Raw genomic sequence first — 15,390 nt, forward strand, 5'->3', positions numbered from 1 at the left:
TCCTGGAGTGGCGGCCACACTGCTGTGGAGGCCTGGAACCTGGTGGCTTCCCACCGGGTGCCGGCCCAAGCTGGGGCTTCCAGGAGTGGTCGCTGCACTGCCTGGGTGGCCAGAAACCACATTACCATGGAAACCAGGGCCCATCACCTGCCGGTGGCTCAAACTGGGACTACCAGGGGCAGCCATGGTGGGATTGATAGCCCGCCGGCCAAAGCCAGGACTAGGTGGAGTGTTTGTGCCCACTGTCCTGTGTCGTGCCTGAGGGCTCCCAGGCACCATGTGAACGGGGGCCGCACTGAACTGTGGCTGGGCTTGGCTCTCTGGAGAAGAGTTGAACGGCTGAAGGGAGTAGTCAGGGCTGCTGTAGCTGCTGCCACCAGCCGGCACCGGTGATGAGCTTCGGTAACTGAGTGCTGCCGGACTCGGCTGCCCCAGGCTGCCTGAGCGGATGCTGGAGTCCAGCATGGGCTGGATGGGTGTCCGTGGACCCTGGTCACTGCTCCCCCCTGATGGGAAACTGCCCATGGAAGTGCTAGAGAGAGAGAGAGAGAGAGCAGGTAGAAAGGTCAGTGGATGGTATTTAATAAAGAGTGGACTTTTGCTGAGTGGCCAGCATCCTTCAACCACAAAGAGCAATAAGAGCTCCATTCAGGGTAGAGGAAGTCGGGCTTTTATATATTACATAATGGATCCATGGGAAAAAGAAACCAAGGGCCAGAGAATTTAAACAGTAAGCTCAGAGCCACAAAGGCCTAAAAGGCCAGGTTTCTACTCAGCTGCATCCGACTCCAAAGCCCACACTTTCTTTACCGTGTTATGCTGACTCCTGACCCGTCATGAGTCATAGCAAAGCAATCACCATGGAAACCCAAGGCAACTGTCCTGGTGTAGGCCTTAGCACCACAGAAACTTAGAGAGGCAGTCAAGCCTTCCTACTAGGGCTCAACTTGACTCAGTTTCCCTAGGTGGTTTATCATCCTCGCAGAGGGCTTTAGGTGACTCCAAAAAGCCAAGAAACAGAATCACAGTGGTACCACAAATTAGGAGATCTCAGCTCATTCGGAGGTCTATCTTCAGCACACACACACACACACACACACCCGTCTGCTCACTAATGGCACAAGCTGCCTCTGCTTGGTCATGAGGTTGCTGTGATGTAGGCACAGACTAGACCCAAAGTTCTGCTCATAGATGATGTGATGGAAAAGAACAAGGTTGCCAGGGACCAGGGACCAATAGAGTGAGGTGGCAAGCAGCTGATGCTTAGGAGAGCCAGGGGGAAAAAAGGGGGCCTTACAGAGCGCAGGGCCCCAGGTACAAAAGGGTTCCCTTCCTGTCTGGCTCACTCAGGTGGCTACCAGGAGTGTCTGTCCACCGAGATGCCCCTCCCTCATGGGATGCAAGCCTGAGTAGCCCTTGTGCCTACACCACACACTGCAGTTCTCTGTCCCTCTGACCTACATCTTCACCCCAAGATATCCCGTCATCCTTCTGGGTTCCTGCAAGACCATCATTTTTCAATGTCCTCTTCACCTCCCCAGCTAGAAGTAGCCGCCCCCGCTTTGTACTCCAAGCACTCATTTCTGGTCCAGTGCAGGGCACAGGTGGCTCTTGTCTATACCCATCACTCAGGTCAATGGAACGGAGAAAGACGTGACCTCTGACACTTACACCCATAGGTTGAAGCCTGTTTCCGCCACAGCTCAGCTACTGCCCCTTTGAGCCTCAGTTGTCTCTTCTGAGAAGTGGGAACAGTAAAGCTTGGCTCTTGGGGCTGCGGCACAAAGCAGCTAACAATCCAAAGCTTTGAGGAGAGCAGCCTCCTGCGTGCGTGGAGCTTTCTGCATTCTGGGTTACCAATAACAGAAGGACTATTCACATAGAAGGAGCACAGTCCGAGAGCCTCGCTCACCACCTCGACTCCCTAAAGTTGGATGCCCAGAAATTTCCTCTCCCTAGGCCTGGTAGCAGTCTGGATGGGATTTTGCCCATCTGTAGTCTACACAGATCCTCTGCCGCCTCGGGCCCAGATTCTCTTCCCATACTCCCCATGCCTAGCTTACCTGTCAGCACTGAGGATGGGACTGCTTGTTGAAAGGGGGCTGGGAGAGACGAAAGAGCCAGCCGGGGTCCCGTTCCTCAGGGGTGTCTCATGTCCATAGGCATGGGCAGCTGGGGCACTGAAGCTCTTGGGCTCGACATCCTGAGTTCGAGGTCCTGACACCGCTGTCCTTGCCACAGACTCTACATAGCTCCGGGGCTCTGGGAGAAATAAAGGGACAAAGGATGAACACAGGTGTGGTAGGAATCCACCCACCCTGCCAGGGACTACAGCATCCCCAAAGTCCAGACTGGGAAAGAGACAGCATGAAACGCCCCAACCTACAAGATCCCAGAGGTGCTTTAATGAGGTTCCTGTTTGCCCATACTTCCCAACCTGAGGCAGGCTTTAAGGCGCACTGGCTTCTCTAAGCTCCGCCTCTGCATCTTAGGCCACCAGCACCTTCCCCTAAAAACTTAAACACCTGTCCATGTCTGGCATTCCCTTTGTAGCCTCATTTCTGCCCAGCCCTACCCAGGTCCCCAGGTGCCCGGCTCCTAGAACAGTTCCAAAGCTACCACCTGACTTGGCCCACGTCTCGGGATAGTACCCAGCTCGCTCGTCAAGCAACACCCAGTGCCAGCCACTGAGACTCACCAGCCCCTTATTGGCAGGAACCCCACCCACTCCTGCACAACACACTCGGCATTCCTTCCAGACTAACGTAGAGAAACCTGTGCCTGGGTGGAGCCAGACATTCTGTGACCACTACCATACAGCCAGCACACCAGGCCCTGTACAGAGAGGCATCATACCTAGTGTTCAGAGTAACGTGGGTCACAGACAGGTCATTTGACAGATGACAAGACTGAGGTCTGGAGAGTAAAATGACCCAGGCCCCATGACCTCAGAGGCTAGCCTTATGCTAACTAGAAGGGATCAGGGCTCTGGGTTTCTAACGCCATTGCCAACACCTAGGAGCCTGTCACCATCTTTGTTGCCCCAGAGGGACAAGATCTGAGCACAGGTCCCTAGCTGCCACAACCAGAAAATTCACCAAAGCCAGTCTGGGAAATGAAACCCACCTGGGACAGCCAGGCCCTGCAGCCCTTGGGGCCAGAACTACAATGGCCTGAGTAGGAGAGTCCCTCCCCAGGTTCGCCGGGGAAAGCCTTAAAAGGGAAGGTGAGGTAACTAAACCGAAAGCTTGCTTCCTCACCTGGAGGGAAACCTGGCTTGGGAAGGGGGGAGTTACCTGGGATGTCCAGAAACCAGACGCCATGGGAGGCCCCTCGCCATCCACACCCAGCCCCTGGTCACCTGGACATGCCGCTGGGCTGGGGCTCAGCTGGTGGGGAGAACCAGCAAAAGCTCCCTCCAGCTACTCAGGCCACACACTCACTTCACAGGATTCCCGGGTCAACCTGCCATAGGTGTGGACTCTGGCCTCCCCAGGCCCGGCTCTCTGGAGGTGGAGATGACATGATGCCCTATGACACAGGCTTGGTCAGCCTCTCCGCGAATAGCTTAGGTGGGATGGTCTGACAGTCTCTGTCGCAATCCCTCAGCCCAGCTGTCATGGTGACCGCGGCCGCAAACAACAGGCAACCCAACAGGCACAGCTGTCTGCGACAGAGTCTTCTTTAGGAAAACAGGTAGTGGGTGGATTGCCAGCAGCCACGGAGTACTGAGTCTACCTAACCTGTCCCCTCGGCCCAGGACACAAAGCCACCCAATAGCCGTGGACAGTACCAAGTCTCCAACCTCACAATATAGGTTCTGGGTGGCCTAAGGGAACCCATAGTCTCATGGGGATCCCAACATGGGAGCCAGAGGAATGCCAGGTTCACAGGGTCACCCACAGTGACAAAACCAGTCAAGAGTCGTTTAAGATCTGGAGAAAATAAGTACCCAGCCAGCATGGGTCACAGGTAGACAGTCTTCCAGTCTGTTGTTACTCAAAGGTCATGAGACCATCCAAAGTTGGGATTCCATCCCTGCCACTCCCTCTGAACATTTCCAAGTCTTTCAAGGTGCTCAGCACGGTTTTTCTTGTTTCTCCATGCCACATAGCAATCATCTCTCACCCAGACAGCCCTGCTATCCTACCCATAGGTTTCACTTGCCTGACAAGGTTTCCTGGCACCAGCCATAGCACCTTGCACAGAGGACTCTGTGTGTCTCTCAGATTCAGAGCCACACGGCCCTCCATCCAGCCCCATCCAGATGTCACCTTGTGGAAGCAGTCAGGTTCAACACAGGCACTCCGCCATCTTCACTGCCTGGAAAGCAGGCTGAAGCCTACGCCGGTGGCACTCTGACTCATGTGCCTATCCTCCTCCACTCCACCCTTATCTGCATCCCCAGTGGCTACATTTTACCTACTTACCCCCTAGGCCACTTGCCCTATGATTCCAGATGGCTTTGACTTTGGCTTTTGGCTGGAGTGGGTGAGTCTTTACTGACAGGGGAGGGAGGGAGAGAGGGAGGGAGGGAGAAGATGGGGTAATAGCCCATCCTCTATTCCCAGCTGTACTAGCTCGTTCTAGGTGGGTAGGAATAGCTCCCACTCCTGCTAAGGAGCCCACAATCAACCGCCTAGTTGCCCCACTAGAATGAACCGTGTGCCTCTGCCAAGGTCTCAGCCCACACATCAGGTAAGCACCACACTCTATGCTAAGTTCTCTTTCTCAAAAAGTCCATATTCTGCCAAGAGAAAGCCCACAGCCAGAACAGAGCCGCACCCAACCAACCTAGGCGGCGACTCTGTCCCAGCTGAGTGCCCACTCCACTTCCCTGCAAACCTGGAATCAAAACAACTCACCCGCCTAGGATGGAGGCATGTGAGAAAGGACGCATCCTTTCAGTTCCTGGCAATTCTGGCTGGGTCCACATTGGTCTTTGACCTCAACCTCCCTCTGCCCTTGCACACTCCCTTCCTGGGGTGGGGGTGCAGGGTCACAACTTTTCCTCCTCCTCTTCTAGTCCCCTAGGGAGCAGCTGACCCACAGGCCACCCAGCTGGGGAGGGCAGGAGAAGTGGAGCCCAGCAAGGGGGAGGGGGTGCTGCGTGGATAACATTCCAGGAGCCCAAACCATTTCCAAGTGGCTGCAGGCGGCTGAGAGCGAATGAACACAGGAGTGACTGATTCCTCAGCCAGGACTACCAGCTTTTCACCCACATTCTCAAATACATTACCTTACTGGAAAAGACCCTCTGGCTGAAGACAAGGGGCCAGCATTGCCCACCCTAATAAGATAAAGACATGGGGGTGTGGATAAGGCTTCTATGGTCTAGCACTTGCCTAACCTGCACAAGGCCCTGGATTCGATCCAGCCCACAATAAATACATACATAAATGAAATACCAAAGGCATGGGTGGTGGAGAAGAAAAATACAAGGAAGCTCCTTGAGCCCCAGATCTAGAGCTAGCACTGGGAGTGGGCCACACGTAGCCTCCTCCAAGCCCCCAAGCCCCCCTCCATATCTCTGCCTAGACCTTCTGGCTCATGGTAAGATCTCTGCCCTCCCCAGGTACCTTACCCATCCTTAGACCTTCAGGGCCTAAAACAGAGCCTCGTGTAAAGCAGGTGCTGGACAACTCTATACCAGGCACCTGTCCTGATGCCCCCCCCAACACCATCACCAAGAATCTCAGAGGCATCAGAGTCCCCAGAGTCCAATGTCTTCCTTTATAACAAATCTGTCCTCATGGAGTCACTGGGACAAACAGAACCCGGCATGGAAATCCGTTGTGGCAAGCTCTCTCTCTCCTTCCCTCCCAGAGGACTCTGTTAGATGCTCAGGTGCCCCTTGCACTGTGTATACCCACCAGAAGGGCCAGCCCTCACATGTCGAAATGACAGATTCTCAAATGCCTCTGATCCCTATAAGTCTGCTTGGTCATCTAACCCCTCCCTTGTTGATAAGATGGAGTCCACAGCACCTTCCTCTCAGCTGCTAGGAATAGTGAAAAATAATGTGACAGTGGCCCCCACATGGCCTGGCTCGTGCCTGTGACTCCAGACCTCATGCACAAACACACATGCACTGGCTCTGTATACCCATCTTCTTGATTTTTAAGTTTCAGGAAGCGGGTTCTGGGGATACAGCTTAGTGGGTGATGTGCTTGCTGCTCAAGGGGAGAACCTGAGTTTGGTTTCCAGTACCCACATAAAATCTGGGAGCAGTGGCATGTGTCTGTAACCCCAGCACTGGAGGAGAGGGGATGGAGACAGGAGGATCCCTGAAGTTCATTGGCCAGCCAGCTTAGCCGAAATGACAAGCTCCAGGTTCAGCAAGAGAACTTGTCCCCCAAAATAAGGTAAAAAGCAATAGAGGAAGCCACCCCACATGAACCTCTGACCTTCACACACACAACACACACACACACACACACACGTGTGTGTATATATATATATATATATACACAAACACATAGACACACACATATATATACACATATTTACACATAAACACACACACACCACACACACACACATACAAGCTATGACATCCAAGCCCAGCATCCATGTATGTCACTTTCCTCTTCTCTATCTTCTACTCAGGTTTCACCAGGTTAATATCACCTCACGGGCATATCCACCCCTCATGTTCTTCTTTAGCCGATGGTCTCTCAAAGCTGTCCCCCGCCAAATGCTTTGTACATAGCTCTTATTCCTATTCATGAAAATGTTCATGAGCTTTATATATATATATATATCATACAGTTATTATCTCCCCAGAGCCTGCCCATTGCCTGCTGTACAACAGGCCCACAGAATGACTGACTCAATGCGTCAATGAAGAAAAGAACGCCATGAATGTATTTAGCCCAGCGGATTGAACGGAGCAAACATCCCTCAGATTCTTCCTTCCCCAGCTGAAGAATTCTGCCACTGATCATTCTTCCTCACAAGCCTCTTTTTCTGAATTTCCCATCAAAGTATCAGCAAGAACATCAGGCACGGCTTCCAAGGGTCAACAAAGAATGTGGCCTGGGCTGACCCAGGAGGTGGCGCCTGAGTTAAGAAATGTTGAATTGGCATCGTGGCCTTAATGCCCTCGCTGCCCACTCCCAAGCTGGAAGCCCAGCCACAGAGTCTGGAAACAGGGGTGGGCTTAGGACAGGGCCCTTTGACTAGGAAACAGGAGGCCCAGAAAAGCAGTCTGGCTGGGCTGCCTCATGGCTGTGATCTTGGGTGGGTCCCTCACCCCCACCACAACACAGACCTTAGTTCCACAGCCCTGAAAGCACAGGCGTGGCTGGGTGGATCTCAAGAAACCTTCCCTTCAGAATTCCTCTGCTCTGACACAAGGACAGATGAAGGGTAGGAGACTCAGGGCCTTGTAAGCCGAGAGTCATAGGTGAAGCACACTTAGGCCTCACTTCGGCTCTGTCAATATTCACTCTTCTGGATCGTCACCCAGAAGCAGAACACAGCTCCCAGAGCTTGGATGCCGAGCCGGTGACTTTCTCCCTGGAGTCTGACAGCCCACTCATGTACTGAGTTGGCCACCCACACGAGGGACCTGGGCCTTTCTCTGCTGACAGGCACTGAGGTTGTGGGAAGCAATCTGGAGAAAGCTTGTCCCTTACATGAGGCTGGCAGAGAGCAGCCTTGACCCCCAACCTCCCAGATCTGCAGCCTCCACATGGGCTGGTTAGAAACCAGCAAAAGGGACTGGAGAGATGGCTCAGCACTCTAGAGAATTTGCTGCAGAGGAAAGCGGGCCTAAGAAAACCAAACTAAGCCCTGTAGAAACAGCCACACAGAACCATGGGCCCAAGGTGGGAACATCTAACATAGCACAGCTGGAGGTGACCTTGGGGTTCACCTGCCTCATATCCCCTGTGGAGATGAGGACACCCATGCCCTTCACGGGAACCACTCAGCCAGCTTCCCTTAGTACATAACCACCATGTACTAAGTCTTTGCTGAACTTCTGACCTCCTGAGCCAACCTTCTTCTGCCATATTACAGCCCCTCTTCTTATCCAGACACAACGCCAGCCTTCCTTCAAACCCAGGGCTAGGCTGGCTTCAAAGCTGAGATCAATCGTGAACTTCTTAAAAGGATTTCTCAGTGAGATGGATCAGTAGATAACGGTGCTTGCTGCCAAGCCTGACAACCTAAATCCCTAAGTTCGATCCCTCAGTCAGACATGGTAGAAGGAGAAAATTGATTCCCTGACCGCCACACATATACCATGGCATTTTTGTGTACCCATGTGTAGGCGTGTGCGCAGTATGCATATACATGTGCGTGACACACACAAATAAATGCAATAAATTTTTATAAACAAAATTATCTTTTGAAAAGGCAAGCAAGCACTTTTCAGAATTAAGCATGGGTGTCCTGAGGCGCTTTTGTGGGAGAGAGCCCACAACCAGCCAGCAATTGCCACAAGAGCCTGGGTTTCAGAAAAATACACTTCCTGGCATTGTGCTGACAGGAAACAAGTCACGGCTCTAGGGCTGTGGCTCTAAACCAGTGCTCCTGTCCCATTAAGGCTGAAGTCCTCCACAGACTCAGTCCCCAGCTCACGGCGATACTTCGAGAGGCTGGGGAACCATTAGGATGTGTGGAAGGAAGCCATCAAAGAGTGGCCGTTTGAAGGGAATGCCTGCCCCGATTCCCGCCTCTTTCTCTGCTTCCTGGTCTTCAACGATATGAACAGCCTTCATCACACACTTTCACTGCCACCAATAAACTGCACCACCATGCCATTCCTGTCATAGGAGACTGAAATCTCCTCAACCATGAACCCAAATAAGCCACTCCTCCGAGTGCTCAGGTCCCTGTCACAGAGATACAAAAGTAGCCAGCTCACACTGACAGACAAAAGTAGCCAGCTCACACCGACAGATAGTCCACAGTAGATACTATTGAAGGCACTGTTGCTAGGTGAGTGTCACCAACACCCAGCAAGAGGAAGCCCGGCTACTTCAGTGTACACGGCAGCTTCTAAAAGGACCTGCATAGGCTTAAATGTCTGAGTGGCCAAGCGAGAGTCCTGCTCTTTCTGCCCCTCCCTGTCTGCCTCTGTGTACACTGCATACCAGTCAGGTGGTGCATGTGCCCCTGGGAGAGCAAGTGGCACAGGGGGTATTTTTGTCAACAAGGTGCCACCATGCTGGCGCCCGGATACTAGCTGTGCCTGAACTGGTGCCCAGGCGGCATTCAGACAGTGCCCAGAGTGGCATCTCATTGTCGGAAGGTGGGGGCAGGAAGGCTATGTGCCTAGTCACTTGAGAGCAGGTGAGGAAAGAGATCTAGCCCCAGCCGGCCTTGTCAAGCTCCTTGTGAAAAGCCATCCCCAGACCTAGAGAGTGGGAGCCACACACAGCCAAGTGCACTTACCTTCTGGAGGCTTAGTCACCTCCTCCCCCTCACCTTCCTCTGAGGGAGGAGAAGAGAGGCAAGAGGAGGAGAGGCAGGAAGGGAGGGCAGATGATAAAGACGAGAGGAAGATCCCAGAGGAAAGAGAGAGAGAAAGAGAGAGAGAGAGATTATCAGGATTATATCTAGAGACCGAATTTGGTGAAGAAAGGGGGGCTGGAGGCTGGGATCCTCCTCCACACAGGACCCTGGAGTCCAGGGCCGCTGTGAAGCACTCAGGAGCCAGGTCCCTCTCAGCCTCTGCAACCAGGGCTTGCGTGGACCAAGCATCAGATAGCAGCATGCTGGCTAGCGAGAGGAGGCCTCTGGCCCTTCATCTCTGTGATGGCTGAGTGCATATGCTCATGCTCGTACGTCCTAAGTGAGGCTGTGTCTCGGTGTCTGCATTGTTCACAAATGCGTGTTACACCCTCTTACCTGGCTGGATCAGTCTTCTGGTGACTAAGGAAGAAAGGAAAAGTTGACCCCCGAGAGCTGCAGCTCAGCCTTAAACTAGCTCAGCAGACTCCTAACTGCCATTAAAAGTCCCGGAGGACCCCTGTCTCTCTCCCCTACAGAGGGAACTGGGGAGTGGGCAGGACATAGGGGGATGGGTCAGGTGACCATCCACGTCATACTGTTACCTTCTCCTGAACATGGCCGTCCACCCCATAACCAGTATGGGGGACCTTGGTGTGGTTGGGGGCAGCCTAGAAAGTTCCCAGAGCCCAGCTCCTATTCTTAACAGCAGGGTCAAAGGTTGCCAACATTGGGCATGTGAACATAAGGAGGAGCAGGGTCTGCTTTTGGGGGTCAGAGGAGACCCAGGGCTGATAGTGAAATAACAGGGAGAGGGCAGATGGCAGGGCTGCTGGGAGTGACCCATTTCTCAGGCAAAGCTGGGGGGGGGTAGTAGCCCAAAACCCTAAGCTCTGGCCTCTGATGTCATCAGGATGCTCAACATAAGAGCCACTGGACTGAGTAAGGGTGAGGGGGCTGTCACCAAACAGCAGGCATGGCTCTCTACTACACACCTGTGTGTACGAGCACGTGCACGCACACACGCACGTGCTGGGACAGGGCACTAACACAGGGCATTAGGCTTCCAGCAGAACTGGAAGCCGGTCTCAAAACCCTAAGGCCCAGAAAGCAGAGGCAGGCAGGAAGAACGCCCCAAGGCCCACAGAGTGGCCCCTCTGCATTACTCCAGTGTGGCCCACAGGCACGGCCTCCTCATTTCCAGGAAGATTCCCCCAAAGCCTCTGCTCTGTGAGAGCTCTAGTCAGAACACCTGCTCGGACTCCTGGGTTCTCCGGGCCTCCCACGCCATTTCCCTCCCTCCCTTCCGATCACTCACCACCTGTGGGGTGTAGGAGGATGTCAGCTGGATTGTGGGGCTTCAGACCCAGAGCAGACAGGGGTGTCTTGGCCAGACCTGGAGGAGAGCGCACTGTGTAGGAAGAAGATGGAGAGACACTGGAGGTGAGGATACACCATGGTGAGGGTGTGGCCTGGTGAGGTCTGGCGGCGCCCTCCCTGCCCATGCTGGGCTGGCCCCCCTGTCCTCCCCTGCCCTCCCCTTGTGCTGCTTCACATTTCGGCTTGAGAGGCCTACAACAGTCTGGGGCTGACAGCCCTGTCCTGACCCTCCCCCATCCTTGAGAGACAGCTATGGCTCCTCTCCACAGCCACCGTCCCTTTCTTTACCTTATGAAGGCTTATTAACCACAGCCCACTCTTCAGTTGTCTTTGCCTTCAAGAGACGATTATCTTCCCACTTTCTCCTTCCCCAGCATCCTCTGTTCTCACACACACACACACACACACACACACACACACACACACACACTCACACAGGGGATATCACAGGTACAGATGAGACCTGCTCCCGTCCTCCACCCTTTCTCTGTCCCTAGTCATTCCAACCGACAAATGTGTGACACGCACGACATACAGTTAGTTCCGTGGCTGAGCTGGGCAAGGCCTTTGCCTGCCGTCTCCGCATGTCCCTGCCCCGTGCTGCTAACACTGTCTTTTGCTCACAAGCACCTCTCTGTCACTTAGTAACTTGTCACCCAAATGCCAGTGTGAATGGCATCACCGTGAGAGAATGAACTGCTCTGTGACCAGGGTTTGTGGGAGAAATCCCCATCCTTGGCTAACATCCGCTGCCCAGCCGGTGCAGCTAAGGGGCAGGGGACCAAGAAGAAAGGGACAGGAGACCAGAAATAGTAGAAGCTTTGCTTGGCTTCTCCCCTCCACCCCATCCTCAGCTTCCCAGACCCAAGCAATGTGGCCCTTATAGTGAGGCAAGGAGTGGGTGGCTCTGAAGACAGGCGCCCTCTCCTTCCTGAGAGAAACATTCCTCGCATTTCTCCGCCTTCCAACCTCTCTCTCCGGCCCTAGGCCTTTTTCGAAACTTCGGACTCATATAAGTCCCCAGGGGACGCATGACTGGCCACCAGAGAGGAGAGAAATAGCAAAGGTACAATTAACATGGCTTCCATTCCCAGCAGGGGAAGCGCAGGTGGACACAGCGGTGAGGGAAGGAGTTATAAAGGTGAAAGGTTAAGGCCCAGAGATGCCATCTAGTCACAAGAAGCCCCAAAGCCACTCTGGAGCACAGTGCCCTGGGTTTGGACGCCTGCTGCTCTAAATCCACCCTGGGCATTTACGGTGGGCTAATCTGTTCCAGGCTGCCCCAGGTGTACAGCATACACACTGGAACTCAAGGTGTGTGCGAAAATGGCACAAAGTAACATTTGAGTTTATTAAGTATTTTGTTTGGTTTTTTTTTGTTTGTTTGGGTTTTTTTTTTTGAGACAGTCCCCTGCTTCAGCCTTCTGAGAGATAAAATTACAAGTGCACCCCATCATACTTGGCTCGATTTATGTATTTATTTACTATTTATTTATTTAGGTTTTATTTTTGTTTTGTTTTTCAAGACAGAGTTTCTCTATGTAGTCTTGGAGGTCCTGGGAACTTGCTCTCTAGACCAGGCTGGCCTCGAACTCACTGAGATATTCCTGCCTCTGCCTCCTGAGTGCTGGGATTAAAGGTGTGCACCACCACCCTGACTCATTTTTAAAATACCAATATCACTAACTCAATATTTTAGACTGGAGTTATATAAAAATATTTCTATCATTAATTTCACTGGTACCCTTTGAGAATAAAGTCTCTGGGTGCACAGATGTGGTATATTCATGTGCATGCATGTGCCTGTAGCAAACACATGTGGAGACCAGAGGCCGGCATCTAGTTCTTCCTTTGTCTCTTAAGATTGGGGCTGTGGATTCAGCGAGACTAGCCAGTCAGCTCCTGGGGATCCTCTTGTCTCTGCACCCTAGAGCTGAAACTACAGGTGTGTGGGGGTGCCAAGATCAAAATTCAGGCTTTCATGGCTGTATAGCAAGCACCCACTAAATCATCTCCCTAGCACTCTTACAATGTTTTTTAATATCATATAGTATCTCAATAAAATATTGTTATTGATATTGACTTTCCTATTGAAATGACAATTTTCAGATTTAGTAAAAACGACAGTCGATTTCACTAGGGTCCTGACACCGAGAATTTTAAATCACAGGTGTATGTGTGTGTGCATGCACACAGCTTCAACCTCCCATATGCCTGGCATAGCGGCCCACACATGCAGGCCACATTTTGTCCCTGTGAAGGACAGTCACACCCCAGGGGATGCACAGCTAAGCTCAGTCACCTTTTCCTACCAGCTCTCCTTCTCTCGGGGACTAATGGGCATCTCAGGCTAAAGCCCTGTCTCCCTAAGCACTGAGCTTCTCCCATCTTTACCTTTTCTGCCATCCAAGTCTCTCACCTGGGTCCCTTAACACCTGCTAAGACCCTATCACTGCCCCTACAAAAAGTCCCCCAATTCCTCCCAAGGCACTTCCCCTACAGAAAGGAACACTGACCACCCTGGGGCTCATTCGGCTCTATTGTCTGTCTGTCTGTCCACCAGCTTCTCCTGGGGTTGTAAACTAAAAACCCTTCCTGGAGGCCAAGGATAGCATGAGAGAAGATAGACCTGCCCCAGTTCTTTCTTAGCAGAAGTGACACAGGGTGCCTGAGATGAAGATGCCTGCATACAGATAAGCAAGGCAGCAGAAATAAGAGCAAGGACAAGTCACGATTGTCACATTGGGAAAGAATCTCTTACTAGTGTTGCATGGGGGGAAACAGTGACTCAATCAAGACAGAAAGCTCCACAGGACGAGAGTCAGGATCTGAGGTCAAACAACGTGGATGTTAAATCTGAGCTAGTCTCATCCTTAGGTTGAGAGCAGGCAGTAGGGAACACAAAGCTTTAGAGTAGAGGCAGGGGAGGGGCACAGAGCAAAAAGCAACCAATTCCAGTCATTCCCACCTCCGCTCACTCTCTCCCCTCCCACCCCACCCCTGGGACAATCACACAAGGTGGGGGGTAGGTTTAGCAGGTGCTCTTACCCCCACTGGATGGTGGGCCACTCGGGGAGGTCCTCTCCATCTCCTCAAAGGCCTCCTTGTAGCTATGCAGATGGGGCTGCAGGAGAACAGAAGGGCAGAGAGAAGGAAGTCCTGAGGAGAGGCTTCTTTTCACGTGATCCTGGGCATAGGACAAGCAGCTAGGCAGCCCACACATTCCCTCTCCAGCCTGACTCTCCACCTCGCCCAGGGAGGCCCAAATGCTGGCCCCTCACCGCCTCAACCACTCCTTGTTGGTGGCTAAGTGTGGGGAGTGGCTGTTTGCAAGGCCACACTAAGGCCTGGGCAGAAGTATTTCAGAACAGGGACGCAAGGCTGTGCTGTGCTGGAGTCTCTGTAGGAGCATCTGGAAATGAAGGGATTTAACAAACTCCTTGGCAGTTCTTCTGTACACGGAAGTTCAAGACCCACTGCCTCTGACTACTGACATGTCTCAGCAATGGAATCATTTGGGCACAAAAATTAAACCTCCTAAGAAGAGTCTCATTTCTCTAAAGTTCAAAAAGACGCTCGCTTGTCAGTCTATCTGACCAACTTTGGACTGTAAATCTTGGGGTCATGTATGCTTCCTCGAGGATGCTTATCGAGGAGGGAACTTCAGTCTGTGTTAAAGCAAGTAGCTGGGGCACAAATGCTATTGAAGAGAGGAAACCTTGGGTGAGGATGCAGGGAGGGAGAAATCTCTACATTTACTGATGAAGTACTAGCAGTTGATCCTCAAGCTCCTGGAGATGCACCACGGACTCTGCTTTCTGCTGTGGCCCCAAGACTCATCAGCTCCAGGACTCACCTCCTTGGGCCTCCCTCCAGGATTGAGGGCAATGGTGAGAGCCAGCTCAGGGGAGACGCACTGAACGGGGGAGCGGACCCCAGGACTACGGGGGGATGTGGCCTCTGGAGACTGGTTCTCATACTGTCCATCACTGGCTGCTCGCCTCCGCAGTGGGGCTGGGGGCTCTGCAGGCTGCCTCTCCCGAGCCTGAACCCCTGGGAGGAAGGGCAGGACATGGAGAGCAATGAGCAGACTAAATAATGATGTGATCCCATCACACACCCTCCCTCACACAAAGGCAACACCTCAGCCCAGGGGTTAAACTGGGATGAACCTCACCACGCCTTCCTGTCCCCAATTCAGCTCAGACTCTATACTTCCCCTGGTGTTGGGGCAGGAGTGAGGGTAGAGGCCGCTTAGCCTGGGCTCTGCTCTGTATAGGATTTGGACCAAGAGCACAAAGGATTGATACAAGAAACAGATGTCGGCTCCTTCCAGCCCCCAGAGGCAAAAGGCCAGAGCTTCCAGAGGAGGGAGGGGAGGGTCTCCAAGGCAACTGCATCAACCAACAAGCAACATGGAGCCTTTGGGAAGGACTTTTGGAAAGGGCTAAATTGCATCATCTCACACATGGCGCTCCCAGTGGGAAACAAAAGAATGACCAAGTCACACTCTGGAGTCTCCAGCCACAACTGGCTTCTGTGGTGGAT

General features: G+C 52.8%; 1 protein-coding gene across 21 annotated transcripts in view; it reads right to left on the reverse strand.

The window, feature by feature from the left end:
• Tns1 (tensin 1) overlaps positions 1-15,390 on the reverse strand; it is a 222,161-nt gene that overhangs the window by 15,935 nt on the left and 190,836 nt on the right. For 13 of the 21 annotated variants that reach the window (XM_075951155.1, XM_075951154.1, XM_075951159.1 and 10 more), the window contains 7 exons: positions 14,699-14,895; positions 13,891-13,966; positions 10,781-10,873; positions 9,862-9,885; positions 9,406-9,444; positions 2,064-2,262; positions 1-532 (listed from right to left, as the gene is read on the reverse strand). The exon at positions 1-532 is cut by the window's left edge and continues 529 nt beyond it. In XM_075951155.1, the coding sequence (XP_075807270.1) occupies positions 1-532; positions 2,064-2,262; positions 9,406-9,444; positions 9,862-9,885; positions 10,781-10,873; positions 13,891-13,966; positions 14,699-14,895 (1,160 nt within the window). The remainder of the gene's footprint in view (positions 533-2,063; positions 2,263-9,405; positions 9,445-9,861; positions 9,886-10,780; positions 10,874-13,890; positions 13,967-14,698; positions 14,896-15,390) is intronic. The other 8 variants (XM_075951158.1, XM_075951163.1, XM_075951170.1 and 5 more) reach the window with 3 other exon arrangements.

This window comes from Microtus pennsylvanicus, chromosome 17, assembly GCF_037038515.1.
Source record: "Microtus pennsylvanicus isolate mMicPen1 chromosome 17, mMicPen1.hap1, whole genome shotgun sequence".
NCBI classification, from domain to species: Eukaryota; Metazoa; Chordata; class Mammalia; order Rodentia; family Cricetidae; genus Microtus; species Microtus pennsylvanicus.